Source organism: Erigeron canadensis, chromosome 4, assembly GCF_010389155.1.
Source record: "Erigeron canadensis isolate Cc75 chromosome 4, C_canadensis_v1, whole genome shotgun sequence".
NCBI lineage: Eukaryota > Viridiplantae > Streptophyta > Magnoliopsida > Asterales > Asteraceae > Erigeron > Erigeron canadensis.
Window position 1 is genome coordinate 18,756,557 of NC_057764.1, and position 27,046 is coordinate 18,783,602.

Genomic DNA, 27,046 nt, shown 5'->3' on the forward strand with positions numbered 1-27,046 from the left:
CAGTTTGACAGTTCCCATCAGCCAAACTTTTTATTTGACCTGTTTGGATGAAAAGACAACCTAAATGGCCCCATCCATAAGTAAATTGGTTGAAATCACAACCACAATTCACATCGTCATGGAGGTTTCTTGATTAGACCATGATATTGTATTGGTCTTAACTTGAGAAATATAAAGTAGAATCTGGAATAACACCAAACTCATATTTTTGATCTTCTATAACAATGGTTATCTTATTTACGTCAGGCTGGTAAGGGAGTCTCGAAGGCAGGGTTCGTGAGCTGGCTGATTTTGCACTCTGCTTATTTACACGTCTTGTTAGCTAGAGGAACAAGTTTGATCAACTGGACACCAACCCTAGTCGTTGGACAATATCATTTAAGACTCCATAGCAGTTAATCAAAGAAAACTCTATTAAAAGCATACGACAATCCAAGATTTCTTAGCGCTACTATAAAGCATTTTACCAACGTTAGACTTTGTTCAGGATTACAAACATAACATCATAAACCTAAAAAGAACAGATATCAACTAGTACAGCCAACAAATACCAAATAACTGCAAAACTGACCTGCATAATAAGAAGCACGTACTTTTGAAGACCTTCTGCCACGATAACCTTCACTTTATAACGGAACCTAATTATCATCTTCATGAAGTCCTTCCTCATTCTTCTCTAAAGGCAAGATGCTTTCAACATAACTCCTAACTTCACCAAACTCCATTGTATTAGAGCGTAAAAACTCCTGACTGAGAGTGAATCGTACAAGCTGAACACCTTTAGTTTTCATGTCATATATGGGTACAATCACCTCATCCAAAGATATCCTACGTATTGAAAACAGCACCTTGTCCATACCAACAACAGAATCTACTGGGTACATATTACTTAAATTACTCCAAGACTCAGTGAATGTAACAGATTCTTCAACCCAAACACGACTTTCATAGTCTTGTAATATCCAAAGATACATTTTGTTTCTTTCCACTACACGATCATGACAAACAAGGCCTAGACAACCATTGATATCCATGAGATAAGGTTCATTCGCTTTAACATTTCTCATGCCCCTACTATCAAACCATGTAGTCAAAATTTCTCGGGGAATAGCATCCCAAGGAATGTCAATTGTGGAAAACTTGTCTGTCATCAAATCAAAGGCCAAAATTTTGTTGGGAATTTCAAGCATCATATGTATAACACTATTGACACAAACACTAGGTATGGAGCCAAGGTACCAGTCCTTGCCAAAAATATCAATAGGAAGGTCCTCCTCCTTAACATCAACCTTTCTCCAAGAATAAGTCGACAAAGAGTAAATCATAAACTCGATAGCAGTCGGCGTAATGTCACGCATGTCCACACATTCCATAAAACTAAGCTTGCGGATTTTGGGGTAAGGCCTCCTAATGGATAATACACAATGTTCATTTTTAGACTGGTGGAACCCAAAGAAATAACTACATGGAACAAACTCGGTATCTTCAGTAGGGTCAGGGACTTTGAAAACCTTACGAGTAGCGGGATTTATAACGAAAGCAAACTTGCAATCTAAAGCATTAGAAGTAAACAAGACTAACCCATTGAGATGTTGAGCCTCTGTTGTAGGTTCCTTATCACAAGGAGGAGCATTGTCAAGTGCAATGAGGTGAGTGACTGACCCACCATCAACAGGTGCTGACAGAAAGTGTCGTTTTTCGGTCCTGTAATCGTAAGCGGTGACGAGAAGAGCAGCGCGGTTGGTGGCGAGAGAGCGAGAGAAATGGAGTTTGGGGAAAGAAGGGTCGTGAGAAATGAGAGAGAGCCATTGTTTGGATACTGATTTGAATTGGAGTAAGGGTTTGATTGGGAGCCTGGAAAGGATGTCTTGAATGATTTCATTTGGGAATAAAATGCTGGTAGCAGTTGTTTGGTTAACATCTTCTTTTTCATTGAGGGTTAGGGCTTTCAATTTTTCCATGGTAGAATTCTACAGAGAAATGGTTTGAGAATGGACAAAAAATGTTGACCAATCGGATGGATCCCTAAATTAGTACCACAATTTTTTATTCATGTACCGCATGCATTATCAACTTGTACAGTGTTGTAATATTAGTACTGTGTGGTAGAATAATAAAAAACAATGATACTAATATCATTTCTCATTCTTTTTAGTTATTTTAGAATAGAGAGGGGAAGAAAGGAAATGAATAATCTTACATTTTTACTTTTTGCATTTTTAAGTTTTCTAATTAGAGGAAAAGAATAGAAAAGGAAGAAGAATTTAAAGTTTTTTGGTGTCAAAGTTTCTACCAGATTTGGATGGAAAATAAATTAAGACATTCTATAATTGCTACTTTAGCCTTCAAATAACTAAACACAACAAAGCCAAAAAGTTGGGTTTCCAGAGAACTCGAACTGAAACCCTGCCCAAAAAGTTGGGTTTCCAGCCTTCGAGTCAAGTATACTTTTTTTATTATCCTTAATGAACATTAATGATTCGATATGATTATAAAGGTGGCACAATCAGCAAAGTTTCAGGTGTGGTTTTTCATTTCAGGGTACCGAAGGGCGAAGGATAACAAGCCATTTTTGACTCAAAAGGGATCATTGACCAATTAGATGTCTCCTATCCACTAACCGTCAACATTATAAAAATGTAAATCGTATAACATTATAGCTGAAAAAACATGAAATGTATACCTCGTACTAATATAATTAAGGGATGATATATTCTCTTAACAATTATCTTAATAATCCTTATAATATCATAACTATCGGACAAGTGTATATCACTATTTTTTTTTTCCTAATTTCATTATTTAGTTTTATCAAACACTACAAATTTGTTCTTAAAAAAAATTTTAGGAAGTTTTATTATAAGTATCAATTATTCCGGGCTATTTGGTTCAAAGATTTTAAAAAAGTTTGATGGAATATAATTAGAAATTCTTCCTTAAGCTACATGACAAGAATAAACAAAACATCAAATTCACTTTTAAAAATTTATAACAAACAGAACTAACTAGAGCAATACCCGTGCGTAGCTCGGGTTATACATAATCATGAAGTACAGTTTTAGTTTACTTGCATACTATAATTGTGTCTTATCATCAATGATTATATTAAGATTCAAATTGATACAATTAAAGGCGAATAATCATTTTGTCAAACTTATCAAAGTGAAAAAAATGAGAAGGATGAAATGTGGAAAAAAAAATTAACGCAGTTAGAGGTGGTAACCAAAAGTGAAAAAAGTGTCAAGTTCAAGAATTTTTTTTTTTAATTTTTCACTCTAAAAACGAAAAGTGCAAATCTTGACAAGTTCAGGACTGAGTAGTGTTATTTTTCCTTTTGAGAATTCAATATAGCTTTATCTAATGCATAAGGATGGCAAAAATACTCACACCAGATGGAGAATTCGATATCTGCACCCGATTTGGCCGGGGAATCCCCGAGTTGACCAGGGATGAGGACAGGTATTGAGACGTAAATCTATTCCCCGATAGGGATGGGGACAGGGATGGAAAACCGTAAATCCCCAATTCTCATACCCGAACCCAAAAACACTATATACATTTATTAAGATCTCTTTAAGTTTTCTTTCTATACATTTATTAAGATCTCTTTAAGTTCTTTCTATATATTAAGATCTCTTTTGTCTAATACTTTTTATGTATTACACTTTGACAATCATTTATCTAACATATATATTAGTTTTGGGGAAATAATAGGTATTGTGGACAATACCCATTATACGTACTGCAAAGGATGATTTAGTAATTTACACGGTCATTTCTAATCTATTTCTTCAAGATCACATAAGGGAGCTACTAAAATTGTACATTCTTCTTCCAATAAATTAGGCGGCAAATGCTTCGCCTCCCCAAGGCGCCAAAATTTTTATCCCCCACCAATATTTTATCACAATTATATATTGATTAATTTCATTATGTTTTATTTTAGTTTAGTTATAAAAAAAACTTCCTAGGGAAATGAATTACGAAGCAGAGACTTCTATCAATAAAGATGGATATCATGTGCATAGTGAAGAAGAAATTAACATACAACCAGGTTTAGCTAAAACTTTTTTTTTTCAAAAGTCGCTAGCTATCTGATCACTTTTATCCATTTCTTTTTTATTAATTTGGTACATATTAATTGAATATCATTTTTTTTACAATTAATCAGATGAAACATTGATAGATGATATCGACAAAAACGGTCATCTTATCCATGATGAAGAAGAAATCGAGGTCCGACCAAGTTTGAAAATACACTTTATTAGTTCAGATACAAATTAAATTGATTATCTATGGTATATTCGTAGTTAGTGAAATTGTTTAGTTAGTGCCTTAATTAGATAAAATATATGATATCGATAATGATGGTTATTTCCTACAGATGAAAATGAAATTGAGACAACCGATTTTTTCACCCAATATTTTGGATGCTTCATAATTGAAAAAAGTTTTAATAGCTCAGATGATGCTTATGCTTTTTACAATGAATATGGTCTATTCAAAGGTTTTGGTATTCGAAGGCATTACAATAACAAACATGCAGTCACAAATGAAATATATCGGCAAGTATATGTATGTAACAAGCAAGGTTACAAAAATGTTAAGCGAATGAAAGATGATGCCAAGCCACGTTGTATTAAGCGGATAGGGTGTAATGCGATGCTACAAGTAAACTTTGTCTGAGGCAGGAACTTGGGTTGTCGACAAATTCCTTGATTGTGATCATCCTTTAGATGACCCATCAAGAGCCCCACAACAATGGTCTCACAAGGTATTTCACCGTTCCAAAGAATGTCGAAATCTCATAACTTTGTTGTCAAAAGCAGGTCTCAAACCTAGTGACATCACTAAAATAGTGAATGTGTATAATGGTGACCAAGAGGACAAGCTCACACGAGTTCAATGTTCTTCAATTATTAGTGGTGAAAGGAAAATTAACTTGGGCAAAGAATGTCACGGAATTATCATGCATTTTCAGAAAAAAGCCGTGATTGATAAAGATTGTTACTTTGCAATGGACCTGAATAGTGATGGGACATTTAGAAGTGTGCTTTGGGCTGATGGTAGGTCGCGATCGTCTTTTAATCATTTTGGAGATGTTGTTGTTTTTGACGTGACTTACAAAACAAATAAATTTAGCTTACCATTTGCTCCATTTGTTGGCGTTAACCACCATAACCAATCTATACTGTTTGGAGGCGCCCTGTTGGAAAATGAGACCGAACTTTTACATGGTTATTTGAACATTTTCTGAAATGCATGCATGATTCCCCACCCGTTTCAATAATCACAGACCAAGATTTGGCTATGGGTAAAGCAATTACAAATGTATTTCCCAAAATAAGGCATCGCTATTGTGCTTGGCATATTCGAAAGCATGTTTTGGAACATCTTCAACCCTTACGTACTCAATATGATGACTTTCAAGATACTTATAATACGTGGGTTAAAATCTAAAATATTGAAGATTTTGAAAAAGGATGGGAAGAGTTAAAGGAGAAATATCACATTGATGAAAAGAGTTGGTTGGGAAACATGTATAAGTTGCGTCACTTCTGGGTAAAGGCTTACTTGAAAGACACATTTTTTGTTGGCATGACAACTAGTGGAAGAAGTGATAAATTTATATTTATCCAAAAAAGGTAACCCCGATACCCGCCGGGGATCCTTGATACCCGATGGGACGGATATGGGGATGCATTTTAATTCCCCGATGGGGATGGGGATGGGATTACAAATAGAAATCGGGTACAGGGATGAAGATTGAGATTTCCGACAATACCCGCCCCATTAATTACTACCCTACTACTCTTAATAGAGTACAATTAATATTCCCTAATCTTACAGCCTTGTACCCTTTTTCAGTTTAACAATGCATCCATCCATCCACATCTTCCCCTTTCCAATATATACATTATTTACACTATGATTTATGAAATAACAATACGATTAGAATGATAACACATTATGTTTCCATCGAGTGATAGTTTTTATTGTTGCTTCATTTACTTTATCTAACACCTTCATTGTTAAAATTAACATCCATTTCTTATTTGCTCCTCCATCATATATATATATATATGTATATTGTTTTTATGTGCATGTCAAGTTTTATTTGTAACGTCATTTTCTTCATGTCCGATTGATACAAACCCGTCTGTTAGAACTGATAAGAAATGCGAAGATTGAGATATGACCACCACTGATGAACATATAACACCTTCATCAATCATCATATATAATAATTGGGTCGATAACCAACTTGCTTGTCTAGCCCGTACGAAAAAATCTTGATATACATTATGATGATGTGTTTCAACTATTTTATTATTTTATGGCATATCGTTCTAAGCCTAACAACGTCTAAAACCTTATATTTCAGCGGAAGTACTTTTTCTTATAATAATAGTTCTTTTTGTAGATTTCTATTTTAATATCATTTTAGGCTTATAAAATGTTCAAAGTCTTAACTTAAGGTATATCACAAGCTAAGATCATCAATTCAATATAATAACTTAAGGTAAATGGTCTACTCAAATTGGGGTGGTCGATCGGGTCGACCCACGTCGGATTGGCAGGTAGAACACTTTCAATCTTAACCCAACCCGTTAAAAGTTTCAAATAAGAAATTTCGACACAGTTTAGATTGGGTTCAACCTGATTAATACATAGATCATAAGCTAGTATGTTTTATAAATCTATGTTACGCTAATGGTTGTAAGGATCGGTTCACAACATTTAATTAGGACTAATATGAATATCATTCTATAATTGTAATACTATGATTTAACACTCCTCGTATAACAACAGTAATGCTCCACTGTTTCTCTATATTTCCACGTACCTTTAAAAGCTTTATTCCTGCACTCTAAGGTCTCTCCTTATAGGAGTCACTTTTTCCCCACTTCTTCCTGCTTTCTCTCTCCTAAAACACCCCACGAACACCCTCCTCCTTATACTACCCACTTCTTTACTAATTCTTCTACAATTCATCCATTATTTTATTTTTCTTTTTTAAAAAATTGAACAAATACATAACATTACTTAAAAATAAAACATTACATATTATTTTTCTTATACAAAATTAAACTAACTTAAAAACAAATTAATTAACAAATATTTTATAATTACTAAAAATCTATATATAAGTTTGGGGGTTAGAAGTAAACTTTTAAAATTGTAACAGTTAGTTTGCAAAATATAATAAAGTCGGGTTAAAATGAAAATAAGTATTAATTTAGTATTATATGTACATCATCTTCTTCAATGTGTATATCCATATGTATATATCGATCTCCTATTCTCCTACACACATCTTCAATGGTTTGTTTATGTTTTTTTTTAACCGTTCATCGTCGACTCGGGCCCACAAACCAACCAAAATGCGCGTTCAAAGTTAGAACAAACGACAAGGACGCAGGGGTCGACACGGGCCGTGCTAATACCGTCACGACGTCGATATGCGTCGGACGCCCCAAAACGCGCCTATAAGGAGAGGCCTAAAGTTGTAATTAAATAAACTTACATAAATCCATGCACTACAACAAAAATTGAAATGAAATGATGAATGTTTTTTCAAACTCGATCTTTTCCTCTCTTTCTTCTTTGGTGTGTTTCCCACTGGCCAACAAAAGTAAGACAAAGAACCTCAAAACTTCTCTTTTCTCTCGACAGCAGCAAGCATAACCGCAGTCACACCCTTCCCTAAAAATATAAACAACCGAAGTTTAATTAGAATTTGGTCGAAATGACCCAACTAATTAATAATGGAGGTAAGTGTCGCTTGATAGTAACATAGAAGACTTACATCAGACAATAAAATGAATCAACTATAAGCAGTCTTGCATTGAAATGTTTTGCAAGAGCTTTTATTAATAATGTTTCTTGGTATATTTTCTGATCAAACCTGTATTTACAAAATCATGTTATAAAAAAATCAAAAACAAAGATTCAAAGCTGAGACATATATCAAAAGTTCGTTACGTTTCAGATGTATCTATAGTGAAGCAATAAGCACGTCCTTTGTGGTTTCATCGTAGAAAGGTTTCAATATTAGGAAAGTAACTCAAAAACCGGATGCAATAAGTCAATAAACCAAAAGAAAGCATCTAAGATGCAAACTAAATGATAAGATATGTACATGGTTATATAATATGAATTAACTAACTTCCAGATAAAAAGTCCCAACTAAAAGGGATAGTCGTTTGATATGAAAGACTTTCTAGTTGATTATTTACTTCAAAGACTTTCTAGTTGATTATTATAGAGGTACATTTTCTCTAAGATGGACAAAATCTGTTACCAAAATTATAGTCAAAATTGTATTATTGAGGTCTGCAACTAACTAAAATCTGTTACCTTTTCTCCAAAACGAACAAAGTAGTGTTGAAGTATAGATAAATCCAATGACAACTTAACATGCTAGCTCACTCTAATAATTGTGCTATCATCGATCACTCGGATCCATCATGTATGGCTATTGGCTATCACACTGACTACAATGCGGATCACGGTAGTGATTGTGATTGTGGTCTGCCGCGGTTTCGATGAAGCATGGTAGTGATTTATTTTGCTACAATAGGAATTAGTGCGCAAGATAACACACAAATGTTGAGTGACTTATGTGGTTTAATAGAACTTTGATGGGTTTAACTCCATTTACAAGTTGAAACTTAAGTTGGTTTTACATTATGTTTTCTTATTCAAAAATTTGACCCTTCAATCTTCATATTGTTGTAATTGTACAGATGCCAATATAAGAGTATTCTCTTAAAGGAATGTTGATTATCATTTTTTTTTTTCAAATGCAACAAGATTGGTTAACTTTCACAAATACAAAAATTCAACAAAATTGAAACGATTAAGCAAGATTTCGAACGCAATAACATAGGGTGTTCATGTAACCTACCATTAATTTCCATTTTTAACATTACAAAAGGGATCTCAACAGTTCCTAAACATGTCAGTCACCCAACAAGAAACCAGCTTAAAGGTATGTCAATACATAGTTTGACAATATGCCACACAACGTTGTACAGAATGTGTTTGTTCTTGGTTATATAAAACCCAGAATTTTGATTTGAAAATCATTGTAGAAAATAAGAAAATTAAAGGTATGTTATGACACAGACTGAGCAGGTGGTGTGTGGCCATGTTTCAGAGTATATTCCATTCCAGTTGACGTCTAGAAACCAAACTCTGGTTCCAGTTCTGAACCCCCTGAAGTTTGATTAACATTTGACTAAGTCTGTGCATCAGTTCATTTTGTTAGCTTTGTAAATCCAAAAGGAGATTGCGACATGTTTGCTCAAGGCCTTTGTCATGCAGATGTATATTCGGTTGCTGAAAGGTAGCAGAATTATCAATTTGCTTGTTTATCATTATAGTTATCAATGACTTAATCCAACAGGATAGACTAAGCTCAACCTTATGTATATCATTTAGTATTATATACAAGGTTTCAATGAAATTAGGATCAAGGTAGTAAAACCTATTAATGCCCATTTGATGAAAAGTGCAGGATTGTATCGGAAAGCAAAAGTGTCCAGTTCCTGTTTCAACAGCTAAATTTGGCAACCCATGTCCTAATGTCGTTAAAAGCTTGGCAATTGAAGCTCTATGTAGTGCCTGAAACACCACCTTTGTAATTCAGGAGTTATATTTATAGTTTTGTACTTTTGTGATGCTATAACTAATGTTATGCCCCAAATGACATGAAGTTTCAGAAGTACGACTTATTTTCATCATGTTACAATGAATCGAACGGAATATGCTCTACCACGACAAGTTTTTTATTAAGAGATTGCACACTATGATAGCTTCTGTTAAATCACAACTTTTTCGGTAAGCATGAGTAGTGAACTAAAAAGATGTAAAGACTTGTCTCAAACATTATCAACGACCTACTTATCGAAACTGTAGTTAAAAAAGTTACTTTTAGCAGGCCATGGTGTCTGTGTAGTTCATGATGAAACTACTTTTTGAATTGGACTTGAAACTTCCAAACATATACAAAAACAATTAAACATGTGACACTAAACTAAATAGTAAGCTACACTAAAAGGCTACAAAACAAGATCATCATGATCCATGAAACCAAAACTTGAATCCTGCCCAATTCAAAAAGTAGTTTCATCATGAACTACACAATTCTGTAACCTAATCCCACAACACATCCAATTAGCAACTGCTCATCACAATTTGATAGAAGCCTAACGTGATTAATGTTGACCTTACATTATGCAAATGAGAGCTACACTTGCTGTCAATAGACCCTACTGTAGACAGTCCATCATTTTTTAAATACAAATGCCCAGGGTTTTCAAGAGTCAAGAAGAATCTACTTGGGTACTGATACTTTAAGTCTTTGGTGATTCTCTACACTCGATATATATTTTAGATTTTTGAAAACGTTACATAAGAAAACAGTTTGAATTTTTGAAATCATTTAATCGGTCAAATGATGCAAAAAAACACTCAGATGTAACTTGTTTTCCAATTTATGTTCTGGTTCAACGAAAATATGAAACCTACTATGAATATCTACAGTCCAACCAACCAAGAAAAGAACAGGCATTTCGTTGGGTGCTTTCTAAACCAGTAATGCTTACTAACCAAGTTACACAATACCGGACACAGGCGAAACGAAGCTAGCCCAAACTCCCATATGTGCACTGGTTTCCATAAGCTTTGTGACCCTCCCTGCTCCCGACAAAGGAAAGTATCCGTTTATTACAGGTTTCACTTTCCCTTCAGCAATCCAACATAATGTATCAATCTACACAAATATCTCCATGGACACCATCATTTGAGACTTTATAACTTTTAATCAAACAAAAGACAATTAAAAGCATACGACAATCCTAGATTTCTTAGAGCTACTATAAAGCATTTTACCAACACTCGAATTGTTCAGGACTACAATTACATGCTTCAATAGGGGCTATAACAACACTACATAACATCATTATAAACCTAAAAAGAACAGATATCAACTAGTAGTAGTACTGCCAACAACATACCAAATAATTGCAAAGCTACTTGCATAATAAAAAGCATGTACCTTCAAAAACCTTCTACAATAGTAACCTTCACTTTATAAAGGAACCTATCAATCATCTTCATGAAGCCCTTTCTCATTCTTCTCTAAATGCAAGATGCTTTCAACATAGCTGCTAAATGCACTAAACTGCATTTTAGCGCGTAAAACTTGCTTATCGAGACTGAATTCTACAAGCTTAAAACTTTTAGTCTTCAAGTCAAATATCGGTAAGAAAAACACTACCTTGTCCATACCAACACCAGAATCTACCGGGTACATACCATTTAAATCGCCACAAGAATCTGAGAATGTAACAGCTTCTTTAACCCAAACACGGCTATCTTAGTCTTGTAATATCCAAAGATACAATTTGTTCCTTTCCACTACACGATCATGACAAAAAAGTCCTAAACAACCATTGATATCCATGAGGTAAGGATTTTTCGGTTTGACACTCCCCGCACTCCTATTAGCAAATCAGACAGTCTTCATTTCATGTGGTCCTAGTCCTAGACTATCATTGATATCCAGAGGAATGTCTATCATGGAAAACTTCTCTGTTGTTAAATCAAAGGCCAAAATTTTGTTGTGAGGTTCAAGTACAACGGCTTATTAATAGTAAGGTCCTCTTCCTTAACACCAACTTTTCTCCAAGAATTAGTCCACAAAGTGTAAATCATAAACTCGACATCATTTACAATAACGTCACCATCGTCTCTAAATTTCCAAGGCATCCTGCTGTATAGCACATAATGTTCATTTCTAGACTGGTGGAACCCAAAGAAATAAGTACAAGAAGCTGACTGGGTATCTTTACTAGGATCAGGGAGCTTGAAAACCTTACGAGTGGCGGGATTTATAACGAAAGAAAAATTGATTGAGTAAGCATCAGAAGTAAATAATACTAACCCACCATCAAGAGGTGCTGACAGAAAGTGTTGTTTTTCGGTCTGTAATCGTAAGCGGTTATGAGCAGTGCGGAGCGGTTGGTGGCGAGAGAGCGAGAGAAATGGAGTTTGGGGAAAGAAGGGTCGTGAGAAATGAGAGAGAGCCATTGTTTGGATACTGATTTGAAATGCAGTATTTAATTTGTTGGTGTATGCTGAGCCCATAGTCTCAATATGCTGAGCCCATAGTGTTATAGGTTCTAACGAAGATTATAGGTGCTATTAATCCAAAATCAAATTCTCTTGTGAAGTATTCATTGATACTCTGTAATCCGTATTATACGATCAAATTGGGTTTGTAATGCCTTGGAAATTTTAGAGTTTTTGCAGATACATGTTAGCTACACTAAATGACTGCTTGCATTTAGCAAGAAGTCATTACTAGATTTTCGTTTACGTTTGGTTTCATTGGTGAAGTTCTCTTACCGTTGATACATATATATTGAATAATAATAATAATAATTCCTTTTGTTAAGATAAATGATCTACCATTTGTCTACTTTTTAATATCTCGTTATCAACATACTTGATAGTTGATCGATATTCCACTAAAAAGTATTAAGTATAAAGCCTCAATATTCAAATTTAACTTTGAGTAAATTTGGTGATATAACACTAAAGACTTCAAGGAAATCCCGAAAGACCCAACTTTAATTGGCCAAACACAATTTGCAACCATGCCAGCCTTTAATATTTCAAAGTTAGTTGCAAACTCACTTCCGTAGATTTGCAATATATAGAGCTTGTGTATATATAGACCATTTTTATCATTATCATTTTCATCTCAAGTTTCATAACTTGATCAAAATAGTTAACTTATAGAACTTAAAATGAAGATGTTTGGAGTTAAAAGCTTAGTAATAATTTTATTCTTACATGTAATGTTGGCTTCGATGGCAACTGAAGCTGCATCCGGTAATAAGGTTAAGCGTATTAAGCCTCCTAAACCCGTGAAACCAGTACAAGAGCTTTTAACGTGCAAGAGTCGCAAAAGCAGGTGTTTCATGAAGCGTATCAAGTGTCCAGCTGAATGTCCTAAGGTTAAACCAAAGAACCCGAAAGACAAAGCATGCTTCCTTGATTGTTACTCTCCCAAATGTGAGGCCGTATGTAAATGTAAGTATAAAACCTTACTATGCAATATGCAATTATCATTTGCAACTAATTAAGTAGTTATCTTTAATATTGGATCAAACCCAGTTTTGCTCATTTTCGTTTGACATAAATCAAGATGACAACTAATGTATGGAAATTTATATAAACCTTTTCTTTTGTGTCCATGTGATCATAGCTCGTAAGCCAAATTGCAATGGACCTGGAGCAGCCTGCTACGACCCGCGTTTCATAGGTGGGGATGGTATTGTGTTCTATTTTCATGGGAAAAGCAACGAGCATTTTAGTTTAATCTCTGATTCTGATCTCCAAATCAACGCACGTTTTATTGGACTTAGGCCTGAAGGCAGAACTCGTGACTATACATGGATCCAAGCATTGGGTCTCAAATTTGGTCAACATAATTTCACCCTTGAAGCAACCAAGGCCGAAAAATGGAATGATAATGTTGATCACCTTAAGTTATCATTCGATGGAAAGGAATTGATCATTCCAGAAGGCCATTCTTCTGAATGGAATTCAACAGAAGGAGAAATACAAGTGGAAAGGACTTCACCAGCCAATAGTTTAACTATTAATATACCGGATCTTGCTGAAATATCAGTTAATGTGATTCCAGTATCAGAAGAGGATAGTAAGATACATAATTATCAGATTCCTGAAAATGATAGTTTTGCTCATTTGGAAGTACAATTCCGATTCTTTGGTTTATCGTCTCAAGTTGAAGGGATTGTTGGCAGAACTTATCGTCTGGATTTTGAGAATCCAGCAAAACCAGGAGTGGCAATGCCAGTTGTTGGTGGCGATGACAAGTACAAGACTAGTTCACTTCTTGCAAGTGATTGTGCTCTTTGTGTGTTCTCTCCTGATAATAATATTAAGAGTACTGAAGATGAGTCCCTAAAGATGGATTATGGAATGCTTGACTGCAAAGGTGGAGGGAATGGAATTACATGCAAGAAATAATTAGTATCTTCTTACATTTATATTGCTTTATTAATCTCTCTCTTAATGGTTGTTATTGTCTGGTATTGATTGATTAATTTGTGTTTAATTCATATGTATTGTGTTCTTTTTAGTTACTTTTGCATTTTTGTATTACATATCTCTGGAATCTAATACATACATTTTAATATTTGTCTTTTCTTGGCTATCTAATAACTAGATTTCACCAATATCATTGTAAAATTGTTGGCTCAAATGAGACAATATGTGTCTTAAATAGTTAAATTGGACGAAAATAAATGTGGATTGAACTAAATGGAAAAACTTGGAGAGCATATACTTGGTCCAATTGGCCACAAAGCTGAAGTACACTTACTAAAAATCTAAAATGGGACAGATTTTTTAATAGTTCATATCAGGGTTGAATTATAGGTTACCCCATTACATAGTGCTATAGAGGGTTCTCTTGATACATAAAAGTTTTTTAAACGAATTACAAATATAACTATACTGACCCCAACTAAGCTTCACGACAATTTAGATGAATCGAAACTAAAGTGACTCACTTTTTTGGGATGTTGGGCAATTGTTGTAGTTTTAGTAAGTTTTCGGCTCTGTTTTGGTACTTCCAGATGTTCAGCCCATCTCTGGTTTGAAACATAAAATTAATTAAGACGTAAAGAAATCACCATATATATATGTTGTTATCTAGTTAGGCATATACTCCCAATTAATATAGGTATTTGTTTGTGGGACTCTCAATATATATATAGTACTGTACGTTTAATTATCGATGATGGTGCTTAAAAGCAATAACAATTTTGGAGTAAGTTTGAACTTGCACTCAACGAATTGCTTTTAGTGTGTCATCTATACATCTATCTATATATATAAAACAAATTACTTGGCTCACCAGCCAATGTCAACATTTGATAAAACCATCATATCTTTTGGAAAATAGACAATATGGAGAGATTTGGCTTTTTAAGATTATGTTTTATTTCCTTTATAGGATTTGTTTGGATTCATGGAATTGTTGGTGTTCAAGCATGGAGCAAAGAGGGACACATCATGACATGCCAAATAGCACAAGTACGTATATATTTTGAGTGTTATTTTGGTTCATTAATCATTGTTATACGCATTATAATATGTTTTCGATCCTTTTTGTACCAATGAATATATCTTTCCATTAGTAATTAATTTGGTGGATATGTATGATAGGATTTACTTGTACCAGAAGCCGCACACGCTGTACAGATGTTGTTGCCGGATTATGTGAACGGTAACCTATCGGCTTTGTGTGTGTGGCCGGACCAAATCAGGCATTGGTACCGCTACCGGTGGACTAGTCCTCTTCACTTCATCGATACCCCTGATAATGCATGCTCCTTTGATTATTCTAGTACCATATTCTATATCCCTCTTATTTCCTTTTGTTATTTTGAATTAATTATTTTGCAACTATATATATGTTCCCTTGGGACTATTCTTTATCTATGAAATCATGCTTCATAGTAATTGAGTTGTATGGTGAACGTATAACTAGCTTATTTATTAATGTAATGTAAAATACAGAATATAAAAGAGTTGTCGACGTTATATGTTATAATAGGGGATTGTCACGATACAAATGGAGGCAAAGATATGTGTGTTGCCGGAGCTATCAAAAACTTCACCTCTCAGCTATCACATTATCACCACGGGACTTCAGATCGAAGATGTAAGTTTCATAAATATCATATCTTTCGAATTCGACTAAGTTCAACCCAATTAATAACTAATTAGTGCATAAGGCTCTCTCCAATGCTAAGGACGCCCTTAGACGTCTTTGAATTGTCACATCATATCTTTACACATACTTATACATCCTTATAAATTCTTCAAATCCTATAATTTTATCTTTAACCATACAAACATTCTTAAATATCCTTACATATCCTTTTACCTCCAACTAAAAACAAAAATATATTAGGTAAGTACAAGTAAGAGCATGTCCTTAGGTAAGGGCATCCTTCAATAAATCCTTAGTTTTAGACAAGTTTTAACGGTAAAGATATCCAAGAACACCCATTGGAGATAGTAGTTATAATATATTTTATTGTCAGAAAATTTAAAGTGCTGGTAGCCAAATTGTTTTATACGGTATCTTAGAGTCACATCGTATCATGTGAGGTTAGGCCAAAGTGCTTATTTTGGACTTTTACAAATTTAGGATGTTTTGCACTAAAAAGTAAAAATTACGATTATTGTCTTCCAAAAGACGTTCAATAGAAGTTTTTTTGGACGGAGATAGTACACTTTATAAGTTAGGTAGCCCATTTATATCTATTTTAATAATCACAAGTTTTAAAGGCATCCTTTTATCTATAACTTTTTTATAAGGAGATAATATTAGTAATATCCATTCATAAATTAAAATTTGTTATTAAAAAAAATATAATTGATAGAAACCCTACTCCCTTGCTACACAATGTAACAAACTTATCAAAATTTATTATACATTTATGATTTATAATTTCCGTTTTTATACTGCACCATAATGAATCGGGAAATGCTCTTATTATACATAACATTTTTTAATTGTACATAACACTGTATACATTATACAGTTTTACAGTACAATCATATAATGTATATATTGTTGTGTACAAGACAAAGTACCCGTGCGTTGCGGTGGTAAGATGGTGAGGGTGATAGGTCATAGAGTATTGTTGATAGGTCATAGGAGGTGATATGTCACAGAGTGTGATAGTCAAATGCTTTAGCCGTACAGGCTCCGCCCTCAGATTTAAAAATTCGTCGAAAGTATAGCGAATGACATCTCTAATGAAAGAGCATAAAATTTTAAGAACATCCATATAGTTTTTATAATTTATTGATGTACGGTTTTTGAGATAAAAAAATTTGAATGAATTAGAGAAATAAAATGATTTATGAATGAGAGAGCAAAATGAGTGGTTGAGATTTAAGCAGAGAGAAAAATGAGTTGTTAAGTTGTATATAGATGTATTGTACATTATGCATTAGTAGGTGTACATTGTTAAAAAGTTAAAAAAATTTGGAGGAAATAAATGTTTTATAATGTAGTAGAGATAATAAAATTTAAGGTCAATTTTTTTAATTTAATTGATAGATTTCAAATTTTTGTAAATGTAGATAACATGACGGAGGCTTTGCTATTTTTGTCACACTTTATGGGAGATATTCATCAGGTAATATTCCATTTTGTTTATACGTCGTTACTTTAATTCCTTGAATCAATTATTTCATAAATTTAATTAGTTGTGATCAATATGTGTATGGAGTAGTATTTTAAAATTAGTTTTAAATGCATAATTTGATCAGCCAATGCATGTTGGATTCACTAGCGATGAAGGAGGAAACACCATTGATTTAAGATGGTTCAGGCATAAATCTAACCTCCACCATGTAAGTAACATATGTAGCCTTATTTTCTTATTACATACATATATAAATGGAAAATGCTAAATACAGCCTTAGGGCTGTATTTAACGTGCATAAAAAAATTTGTACTTTCCATATTAAAAATCTGCCCCTGATTTTTATGGTAAATATACAAACAATTTATGCACTTTAAACACAGCCCTAAAGGCTGTATTTAGCAAACCCCTATATAAATTATCATAAAATTAATCAATTAAACATTCAAATAAATAAAACAATAGGTATGGGACAGAGAGATAATTCTTACAGCTGCAGCAGATTTCTATGGAAAAGATATGCAGTCTTTACGAAAATCCATACAAACCAATTTCACACATGTAAGAATTCCCTCATCATATTCAAGTTTAGAGAAAAAGTTATAATAAAATATATGTTCACTCTATTGAAAATCATATTTCATTATATGATATATCATTTGAACCGCAGCAACTACTTTGTTAGGCAAACTTTTATTTTTTTATAATTAACGGCTGCTTTATTAATTTAATTTAACGGTTGAAAGTATTCTATCGGGTTAAAAAAAAAATAGAGTTTCATCATAAAATGTGGATTTTTACTCCACTTTCCCCAAGTCATACTAAACTCTTACATCTCAAAGAATATCAAAAAATAGAAAGGTTTACAACTGAATAGAAACAGCTCGTTCATTTGTTAATTGTTGTCAAATGCTACCTCATTTTTAATCACGGGGAGCTTAGGCATAGGACGAAGTGGACAACCGGCCGAAGTCCGATTTTTTAGAGGGTCCGACATTTTTTTTCTTTTATGTATATATATAAAAATATATGTTGTTAACCAAGACCGTTACAAATTTTAACAATTATCCAAAAATTAAAAATTAATACTTAACAAAAAAAAAAAAGCTCAAGTAACAATTTGATATAACATTTACTATCGCTTTTATATCTTAGTTTATATAATTATAATTGTTGCATCTATCATTTGGGCCTTTTTTTTTTCTCAGCCGAGGTTCATAAATCCTCAGAGACGGCACTGTTTTTAATCCATTCTACTCATAACATTTTTCTCTGTAATTATTTTATTTTGGATGTGAAATATTAGGGACTATGGTCTGATGATGTCACATCTTGGAAGGAATGTAACGATCTCTCTACTTGCGTAAACAAGTGAGTTGGTTCTTTCATATATATTTTAGATAGATTGCTTAGATCAATTATATTTTGTTTTTATTTATTTTCGAAGTATGGATAGTCTTCTTTAACTAACATAGTCGTTAGTCGATGGCAAAAAGATACAAAAGAAAATGTTTGGATCACTAATGTGAAATACCGTAGGCTCACTAATAGTCATGGCCAAAAATCGGTTTCTCCAAAGACTCGGTTCCAGACCGAAACCAAAACCGGTTTTAGTCAATACAATCAAAAAACGGTTTTGACCAAACTGGTTTTTTTTATTTGGTTGTAAACCACCCGGTTTAGTCACAACCAGTTGGTTTTGGTCAAAAGATTGATTGGTTCTTTTTTATTTTTTATTATTTTTTTTCCTAGTTTCTCTCAAAAACCTGAAACTGAATTGTTATGAAACCGGTAAAAGACCGATTCTAGAAACCGAAAACCGAAACCGGTTTAGAACCAACAGTTTTTCTATAAACGGAACCGGCTTGGGAGAAACGGGGTTTTTTCGGTTCATTTTCAGTTTTTCAAAACCGATTCTCTCGAAATCGAATTTTTTTTGGCATGTCTAGGTCATAACTAGTGTAACTAACTGTCCGTTTGCCTCATATATTGGCACAAAACAAAACGAAGAGTATACGATAATGAGTGACGGGCTCAAGAATTGTAGGTTGACATGCCTGTATTTTAAAAGCTTCAGAATCTAATAAATTTGCCTATATTAATGTCAAAAAAGATCGACTTTTCTAAAATTGAAAATGATTTTTTTAACAACAATTATTAGGGAAAAACCTAGGCTTATTATGGTGTTTAATTTACAATGATCAATTCCTTACCTTTTGGCCGGGTGAAACCCAGATGACTCTAACCCGGCAACCAAATGACGTGTTTAGTGTTATATATTAGCAAATTTATTTATTAGACGTGGGTCTATGATGTATTCACGTTTTATCAATAACTTATTGAAGGTATGCAATGGAAAGTATAAAAATGGCATGCAAATGGGGTTACAAAGATGTCGAGGCCGGTGAAACTCTATCAGGTAAAAATACAAATAATCTATACCTACATATAAAAAGAATAACCCCTTTTATTTTCGAAAGGTTGAAATTACTCTATGCAATATGACTAAAATGTCCCTACTCTTTTTCTACATCATCTTCTTTATTCACAAATTTAATTATCTCCATTAATATACTTAAAATACCCTTAATGAAATAAATTACACTGGCCACCACTTCCCCAAGTCTAAAAATAACTACACTAACCACTATATTAATTACATTTACACCATAAGTCGTCGCCACCACCCGTCACCACCGTATTGTCGCCACCGCCGCCGCATTGCGCGAGCACCATGCTAGTATTTTATAACTTTTTTATAACTTACCTTCATAACTCGTCTTTGACAAAATAACGAACAATTCAATTAGTTTTAGCCATTGATTTTAATCATGTATTAGTTTTAGGTTCGGACCGGTTCCGGGTCAAACGCGGGTCAACGGTTTTTTTGCTTATCCCTAGTTGCTATTACAATTGACATGTATTGATGTACAGATGATTATTTCAACTCGAGGATGCCAATCGTAATGAAACGAATTGCTCAAGGCGGAGTTCGACTGTCAATGATTTTGAATCACGTTTTCGGGGTTTCAAATTCATTCGAAGATGGATTAGTCGCCACATGAGTAATCAAGTTTGATGGCTCATATACATAGCCATTAACCAACATATTTAGGTTGTGAGATGTAACTAACAAGGATACTAAATAATATTAGCGATAAATTAGTCTTTAGACTCACACATATAGTGTAAAATATCTATATATGTTTATCTATGATGTTTGATTTTATATGATTATTAGAAGTATTAATTAAAAAGTGAAGTTAGTATTTCTCTAAATCGTTGTTTATGCTCTAATGATAATTTAACTAGTTAATAAACTCGGGTTTAACCCAGGTATTTTAACTAAAACTTTTAAAAGCAAAAAAATTATAAAAAAAATATATGTAATTTTTGTTATTGACATATTATAACTTGGTTTGGAGATATTAAATTGACTAACATAATTTATATATACGAGAGTTGCGACGGTTAAACGGTGATAATAATACAAAACAGTGGGGGAATCAATATGCGTATGTGTAAATAGGAAGGAGAGAAAGAATTGACTGTGTGTTAGATCTTGGTAAGGTGTTTGTCTGATTGTGTTTAGAGATATAGACTTAGAAGTAACGTATGAATTATGGTCAATATGAGGATATTGAATAGATTGTTGTTCTAAAATAAGGAGTCCAATATATTTTATAAGGGATTATAGATATATGAGTACCTATTGCATTAACAAAAGATAAAAAAAATTTAAATAAAAATAGAAATTTAAAATAAGTTTATAATGAACAATTTATCTTTAAAAATATTCAATATTAAATATGACATCATAAATAAAATAAAATTTTTGGAAAAAAAATATAAACATACCACATAATGTTGTTTTCTAAAAATAGTTTTGTAAGACAATTTTCTTTTATTATATATAAAGAAAGATTATTTTTATGAGTTTATCTGGTGCAGTTGTAACGGAAGATTGTTATTTCATGCATTTTAGATGTCGTGGTGAAACTTTTGAGTATGATTTTTATGTATATGGCTTAGGGCTCTCAGTTTGTACGGAATATGTCAATACAGTTGTTTTTTATTTATTAAGTCAAATAAACACTTTTGATAACTTAATGTATTATTTTTTGTTAGGACACCATCTTTTAATTAAAAAAGTAACTAAACTACCTTAGTTACTTCAAAAGTGGTACCAAATTAAAAGAGGGGAAAAGTGATTTTTATTTTTATTTTACCTTTGTTTATTTCATTTCATTTTATTTTATTTTTTATTATTGTATGTAACAAAAATCCATTCCAAGAATTGTAAAAAATAAAAGAGTTAAAATAAATAAAACCAACTCGTTATTTGTAACAAGTCTAAATTGTGTACCTTATATACATATGTAAATTACTTTTTTTAATTTTTTGGAATGAGTTTTTATTAAAAAATAAAACTATTAAAAAAGTTCAAAAATGAAAAAAAGGTAAAAAAAAAAAAAATAAATAAAAAAAAATAAAAAACTACTAATTTACTTTTTTTTTTTATTTTTTAACTTATAAGCAAACTTGCTCGATTATCAAAATGCGAAAATGAGCGTGGGTAACAAGTTAGAAGTAAGAAGTTAACAAACAATTACCTTTTTGTCCCAAAAGTCAGGAATGCGTTAACATGGACATTCATACAATGTACAATTTTTTAGCTTTCATCTTTCACACATACACATACACACATTCGTTACACATTCTCTGATCATATCATCATATGTGTTCTTAATTGGTAATAATTTTCTTTCCTTTTTTATTTATTAACATTTCTTTTTCAATGTATTATATAAAATGTTAGGATCCAATAAAATGGAAATTTGATTTGTTTGCCTTAATTATAGCTTCTCTTCATAATATATACGAGTAATTTTTATCTCTGATTTTGTATTGCCTAAATGAGATGATTAATATATATGCAAAGCTTATATAAATTGTTTTTGTGTGTGTGTTTGTAAAGGGCAATGTGATTTGTCATTTTTGATCTTACTGAAGTTTTTTTCTTTTTTTGTCTCTAAGAAGATCAGGTGATGTGAACATTTGCATGAGACTTATAAAATGATCTAAAGTTCTTTAACTATTTCATTTATTATTATTCAATTTTTTTGCATTCGACTAGAATTTGTCAGATTTGATGAACAAATCTATGTTACGTTTTGTTTCACTTTTGTATGCTGAATATGAGTATGTTTTTTGGGCTAATGTGTTGCTGGTGCAAAATCTGGTTTTTCTTTAGAACGTTAACCTTTTTCTGGTATGAAATGTATGTTATGTTAGCCAATGTACTATCGTTCTATACATAATTGTATATATTAATACCATTGCATTCTTCAGAAATTCAGATTTAGCATCTCGTGCTTTGAAAGGTGGTTCATTTGTAATTGTAATGGCATTTGTAAGGCTTTCAAGAAATTGGAAACGATCATCAGGAACAGGAGCCATCAACCGCCGCATACCAAATAAAGATGCTCCTCCTTATGATAAGAAGGAACCAGTTGCCACAACAGGGTACCTACAAAGCTTAACAAAAGTAAATTATATGAATTTTGAGGGTAAGGGAACATGTGCAGTTCAAGGATATAGATTTGCACATACAGAGAGAGCACGTGAGAATCATACTAGTTCAAAAACTGTGAATCCTCCTTATGGTAGTCTTGAAGCAACTAAACCAGGAGATAAGCCTAGAATTGTTGTTCTTGGTTCTGGTTGGGGAGCATGTAGATTCCTTAAAGGGATTGATACCAAAATATACGATATTGTTTGTATTTCACCTAGGAATCACATGGTTTTTACACCCTTACTCGCATCGACTTGTGTTGGAACTCTTGAATTCCGTTCTGTAGCTGAGCCTGTTGGACGTGTTCAGTCAGCTTTGTCCAAGGGTCCAAACTCCTACTTTTATCTTGCTTCCTGCACCAGCATCGATACAGATAAACATGAAGTAAGTATATCTTTAATCACATAGACACACATGAATTTTGGTTAAACATAACCCAAACATTAATGGCCCATTTTCGTAAGCAAATTTACCTATTCTACTTCATTTTTACCCTTTAGAGACAAAAACATATGTCAAAATGTCATCCATAGGTAAACTGATTGAGAATGACATATTAGTTTTTACCTTAACGGCTGTGTAACTTAGGTATTGCTTTGGTTGAACAGGTGTATTGTGAGACTATTAGCGATAATGGGCTCCCTTATGAACCCTACCGGTTTAAAGTTGCTTATGACAAGCTTGTAATAGCTTCTGGATCCGATCCACTGACCTTTGGTATAAAAGGTGTGAAGGAGCATGCCATTTTTCTTCGTGAAGTTAGTCATGCTCAAGAAATAAGGAAAAAATTGCTGTTGAACCTGATGCTCTCTGAAACTCCTGGTAATAAATGTGCACTGTTTTGGTTAATTAAGTGATTTATTTCATAACCTTTTCAACACATGTTTACTTATAGAGGAGACCATTCATGTTATGAACTATCTTTCAAGGAAAAAACAGTTAGTTCATACTGAAACGGATTGAAAGTCATCCCAAAGGGTTAATTTTCTGCATAAAATCTATGGTGACCTTTTGTCTATAAACGTCCGATTATTTTTGGATTGAAAATCATATTTAACACACTTAATTTTCAGAGAGGTATCATAATATTCTCACAGAAAATGTTTTTGCTACAAAAGTACCTGTTTTTACCCCTTTTCCTATTTTGGTACGCCTAATGCGTGTCAAGGATTTGAATAAACTCGTGGCTTTTCCAGGCATATCTGAAGAAGAAAAGGAGCAAATGTTGCACTGTGTTGTCGTTGGAGGAGGCCCGACTGGAGTGGAGTTTAGTGGTGAATTGAGTGATTTCATAGTGAGGGATGTTTATCAACGTCATGCCCATGTTAAAAACTATGTCCGTGTCACCCTCATTGAGGTAATTACTTTTACTCATTCGAAATTAATTCCAAGTATAGTGTTAGACTACATTAGTTATGTCTCTTGTTTTTGCAACAGGCAAATGAAATTTTGTCATCTTTTGATGTTCGTCTTCGACAATATGCATTGAAACACTTAACAAAGGTAAATTTATTCAGCATCACTTTTTCTCCACGGGTTTGGCACTTTGGCCCATGAAATGGATACATTTTGAAAAGTGTCATTATAGTTGAAATATCTAATATGACATCTATCAGTATGGTGTACGTCTTGTTCGAGGAGTTGTCAAAGAGGTGCACCCCAAAAAGCTGATTCTTAGTGACGGGAGTGTTGTCCCGTATGGACTTCTGGTGTGGTCGACTGGAGTTGGCCCCTCTGAATTCACAAAATCACTGAAGTTTCCAGCATCTCCTGGCGGAAGGTATATTTCCTGCTTGTATCTGCAGAGAATTCTACTGATACAGAGTTAGGTATTGCAAGAAATTGCTAGTTGAGCTTACTTGATTAATCCAGACTTTGGAGGTCCTGAGTGTAAAACTGTGGCTTGGATTTTTCTTAGCAGATGGTTAATTTCTCATCTTGTTAGACCTGATATCTGGGGTTTTTCCAAAACAATATACTGGTGGCAAAATAGGTGGGCTGGGTAATGGCTCAAAAAGGATATATTGATGAACATGTCAACTCATAATGGGCAGACATGCCAAGACTTTTTTGTCCAATCAAGTATTATATGTATCGTCCCTAACAAGAATTGATAACAAGGACCGTCAATGTGGTTGACAATTTTCCAAAGCTCGCCTTTGAGTCTACACCACGGGGATGAACATGGGAGAATCAAACACATGGATTGTCCTTGTAATAAATTCTCGTTAGGGACGACAAGTTGAAAATTGATAAACCACAAGTCCGGGTCATGTACTTTTATATTTATAGTAGTTTCTTTCGAAGCGAGAAGTATTTAGGATGTTGTAGGCTTCTAGCCCTTTAAATACACACTAAATGAGTTTTGACTTTTGACCAGTTTAACCTGCTCAACTTTTTTCTATGTTCGCGTGTTTAGAATCGGCATTGATGAATGGTTAAGAGTTCCTTCAGTGGAAGATGTTTTTGCACTTGGAGATTGTGCTGGTTTTCTTGAAGACACGGGAAGGCAGGTTCTTCCTGCTCTAGCTCAGGTTTGTTTAGTCTTCCATTTGACATGTTTTATTTCAAAAAGTCAAAATGCGCTTTTTATGAGTGAAGCCTGCATAATGTGAAAAACAGGTTGCCGAAAGACAGGGGAAGTATCTTGCACATTTGTTCAATAAACAGATTGGCAAGCAAAATGCAGGAAAGGCTTATTCTGCAAAAGATGTTGCTCTTGGAGATCCTTTTGTATACAACCATCTAGGAAGCATGGCGTCTGTGGGGCGTTATAAGGCCCTGGTTGATCTTACCCAGGCAAAGGTAATAAATTCTACATAATTCTATTTATGAATAAGGCACACTGGGTAATGGGTCTGAACAGGCTCAGATTGAAATATGTCGTTTTTGTAGTACTGGCTGGGCTGGTTTTTGTCTTTTGTCTGTTGACAAACAATTTTTTTTTCCATTTCTTCTATAATAATTAGCTTGTTAGTTACCATTACAAAATTAATATTCCTACTAAATAAATTTATTTTCTTGAACAACAATGTAATTATGCAGGTCATAGTTATTTAAAATAGAGATGATGTGACTTTTAACTAGTTTTGAGTTTTGACCATTATATTGTATTGGTCTTAATTTAGCACCACACTTATGTTTTTGATCTTCTATAATAATAGTTCTCTTATTTATATCAGGCTGGTAAGGGCGTCTCGATGGCAGGGTTCGTGAGTTGGCTGATTTGGCGCTCTGCTTATTTGACACGTGTTGTTAGCTGGAGGAACAGGTTTTATGTCATGATCAACTGGGCAACGACGCTAGTCTTTGGGAGAGATAATACAAGAATTGGATGAACCATTTTTTGCGAGGATTAGTCTACATTATATTTGGAACTATCAATTTTGTCACTTTACCGTAGTATGATCATATCTCTGCTATCCATTTTTTATAGTCACGTTTTGAATTATCATAGAATTGTAAAAACAAACCCTTCTAAATAAGATCGAATTGTTTCCTCATTTAAATTAATGTCGCATTTTGATAGCAATACCCGCTTTGAATTGAACCCTGTTCAAAAGTTTCACATGGAGGACCAAAAAAATGGTGGTGATTCAGTTGATCGATTGGTAAGTCAAACATGCATGCATCATTAAATTAATAAACGAAGCGCGTAACACGACCAGGTCAAACAGGGTACCTCACCACCCACTATTAGCGGCGACGTCGCCGCAAATAGTGGGTCCCAACTGACAGACTGCAGAGATTCAACGCAACCGTTTCACGTGCCATGGACCCCACTATTTGCAGCGACGTCGCCGCTAATAGTGGACCCCACTGACTGACTACATAGATTTAAACGCGCAGATCTTTCTTTCCTTTCATCTATCTCTTCTTCTTCACACCACTCGACTTGCGGAAAAAAAAATCCGGCTATCCAAAAAAAACCTCCGGGCCATCTATCCCCTCACCTTCTATATCAACAATCCGGCCACCCCCGGCTTTCGGGCTCCTTCTCCGGCTATTTTTGAGGCAATATATCCTTTTTATTTGCATAATCCGGCTATCTATCCCCTCATCCTCCTTATCAACAATCCTATTTGTTTGTCCCACGTTTTCCGGCGTCCCGGCCTCCATTTTCAGACACGGTATTAGCGGCGACTGTTTTCTGGCGAACCAGTTTTCCGGCGAACGAATTTTCCGGTGACTCAGTTTT

The 27,046-nt window shown here is 33.7% G+C and overlaps 4 protein-coding genes across 5 annotated transcripts; 3 read left to right on the plus strand and 1 right to left on the minus strand.

Moving 5' to 3' along the window:
- Window positions 1-395: 395 nt before the first annotated feature.
- Window positions 396-1,976, minus strand: LOC122597943 (putative F-box protein At3g47150). Its single transcript, XM_043770536.1, has 2 exons — window positions 1,582-1,976; window positions 396-1,407 (listed from the first exon to the last, which is right to left on the minus strand). The coding sequence occupies exons 1-2, from the start codon at window positions 1,959-1,961 to the stop codon at window positions 639-641; spliced, it is 1,149 nt and encodes a 382-aa protein (XP_043626471.1). The 5' UTR covers window positions 1,962-1,976; the 3' UTR covers window positions 396-638.
- A 10,818-nt stretch (window positions 1,977-12,794) lies between these two features.
- LOC122598647 lies at window positions 12,795-14,097 on the plus strand. Its single transcript, XM_043771234.1, has 2 exons — window positions 12,795-13,107; window positions 13,283-14,097. The coding sequence occupies exons 1-2, from the start codon at window positions 12,822-12,824 to the stop codon at window positions 14,068-14,070; spliced, it is 1,074 nt and encodes a 357-aa protein (XP_043627169.1). The 5' UTR covers window positions 12,795-12,821; the 3' UTR covers window positions 14,071-14,097.
- An 874-nt stretch (window positions 14,098-14,971) lies between these two features.
- Window positions 14,972-20,502, plus strand: LOC122598063 (endonuclease 1). 2 transcript variants are annotated; one of them, XM_043770673.1, is made up of 9 exons: window positions 14,972-15,141; window positions 15,274-15,454; window positions 15,665-15,772; window positions 17,209-17,264; window positions 17,398-17,481; window positions 17,739-17,834; window positions 18,580-18,644; window positions 19,619-19,692; window positions 20,208-20,502. In XM_043770673.1, exons 1-9 carry the CDS (start codon window positions 15,016-15,018, stop codon window positions 20,336-20,338), a joined length of 921 nt encoding a protein of 306 aa, XP_043626608.1. In that variant the 5' UTR covers window positions 14,972-15,015; the 3' UTR covers window positions 20,339-20,502. The 2 variants fall into 2 exon arrangements, with proteins under 2 accessions (XP_043626608.1, XP_043626609.1); XM_043770674.1 differs by lacking the exon at window positions 17,739-17,834.
- A 2,175-nt stretch (window positions 20,503-22,677) lies between these two features.
- Window positions 22,678-26,283, plus strand: LOC122598348 (internal alternative NAD(P)H-ubiquinone oxidoreductase A1, mitochondrial-like). Its single transcript, XM_043770938.1, has 8 exons — window positions 22,678-23,232; window positions 23,457-23,670; window positions 24,045-24,205; window positions 24,286-24,351; window positions 24,465-24,628; window positions 25,268-25,382; window positions 25,471-25,653; window positions 26,031-26,283. The coding sequence occupies exons 1-8, from the start codon at window positions 22,678-22,680 to the stop codon at window positions 26,184-26,186; spliced, it is 1,614 nt and encodes a 537-aa protein (XP_043626873.1). The 3' UTR covers window positions 26,187-26,283.
- The last annotated feature ends 763 nt before the right edge of the window (window positions 26,284-27,046 follow it).

Coding starts and splice junctions, on each gene's coding strand:
- LOC122597943 (XM_043770536.1), bottom strand. CDS start 1,961: ATGGAAAAATTGAAAGCCCTAACCCTCAATGAAAAAGAAGATGTTAAC. Junction 1,408..1,581: donor GAGGCTCAACATCTCAATGG/GTTAGTCTTGTT, acceptor ATTATCCATTAG/GAGGCCTTACCCCAAAATCC.
- LOC122598063 (XM_043770673.1), top strand. CDS start 15,016: ATGGAGAGATTTGGCTTTTTAAGATTATGTTTTATTTCCTTTATAGGA. Junction 17,482..17,738: donor ATAAATCTAACCTCCACCAT/GTAAGTAACATA, acceptor ATAAAACAATAG/GTATGGGACAGAGAGATAAT. Junction 19,693..20,207: donor GGCCGGTGAAACTCTATCAG/GTAAAAATACAA, acceptor ATTGATGTACAG/ATGATTATTTCAACTCGAGG.
- LOC122598348 (XM_043770938.1), top strand. CDS start 22,678: ATGGCATTTGTAAGGCTTTCAAGAAATTGGAAACGATCATCAGGAACA. Junction 23,671..24,044: donor GATGCTCTCTGAAACTCCTG/GTAATAAATGTG, acceptor TGGCTTTTCCAG/GCATATCTGAAGAAGAAAAG. Junction 25,383..25,470: donor TTCTTCCTGCTCTAGCTCAG/GTTTGTTTAGTC, acceptor TGTGAAAAACAG/GTTGCCGAAAGACAGGGGAA.
- LOC122598647 (XM_043771234.1), top strand. CDS start 12,822: ATGAAGATGTTTGGAGTTAAAAGCTTAGTAATAATTTTATTCTTACAT. Junction 13,108..13,282: donor ATGTGAGGCCGTATGTAAAT/GTAAGTATAAAA, acceptor ATGTGATCATAG/CTCGTAAGCCAAATTGCAAT.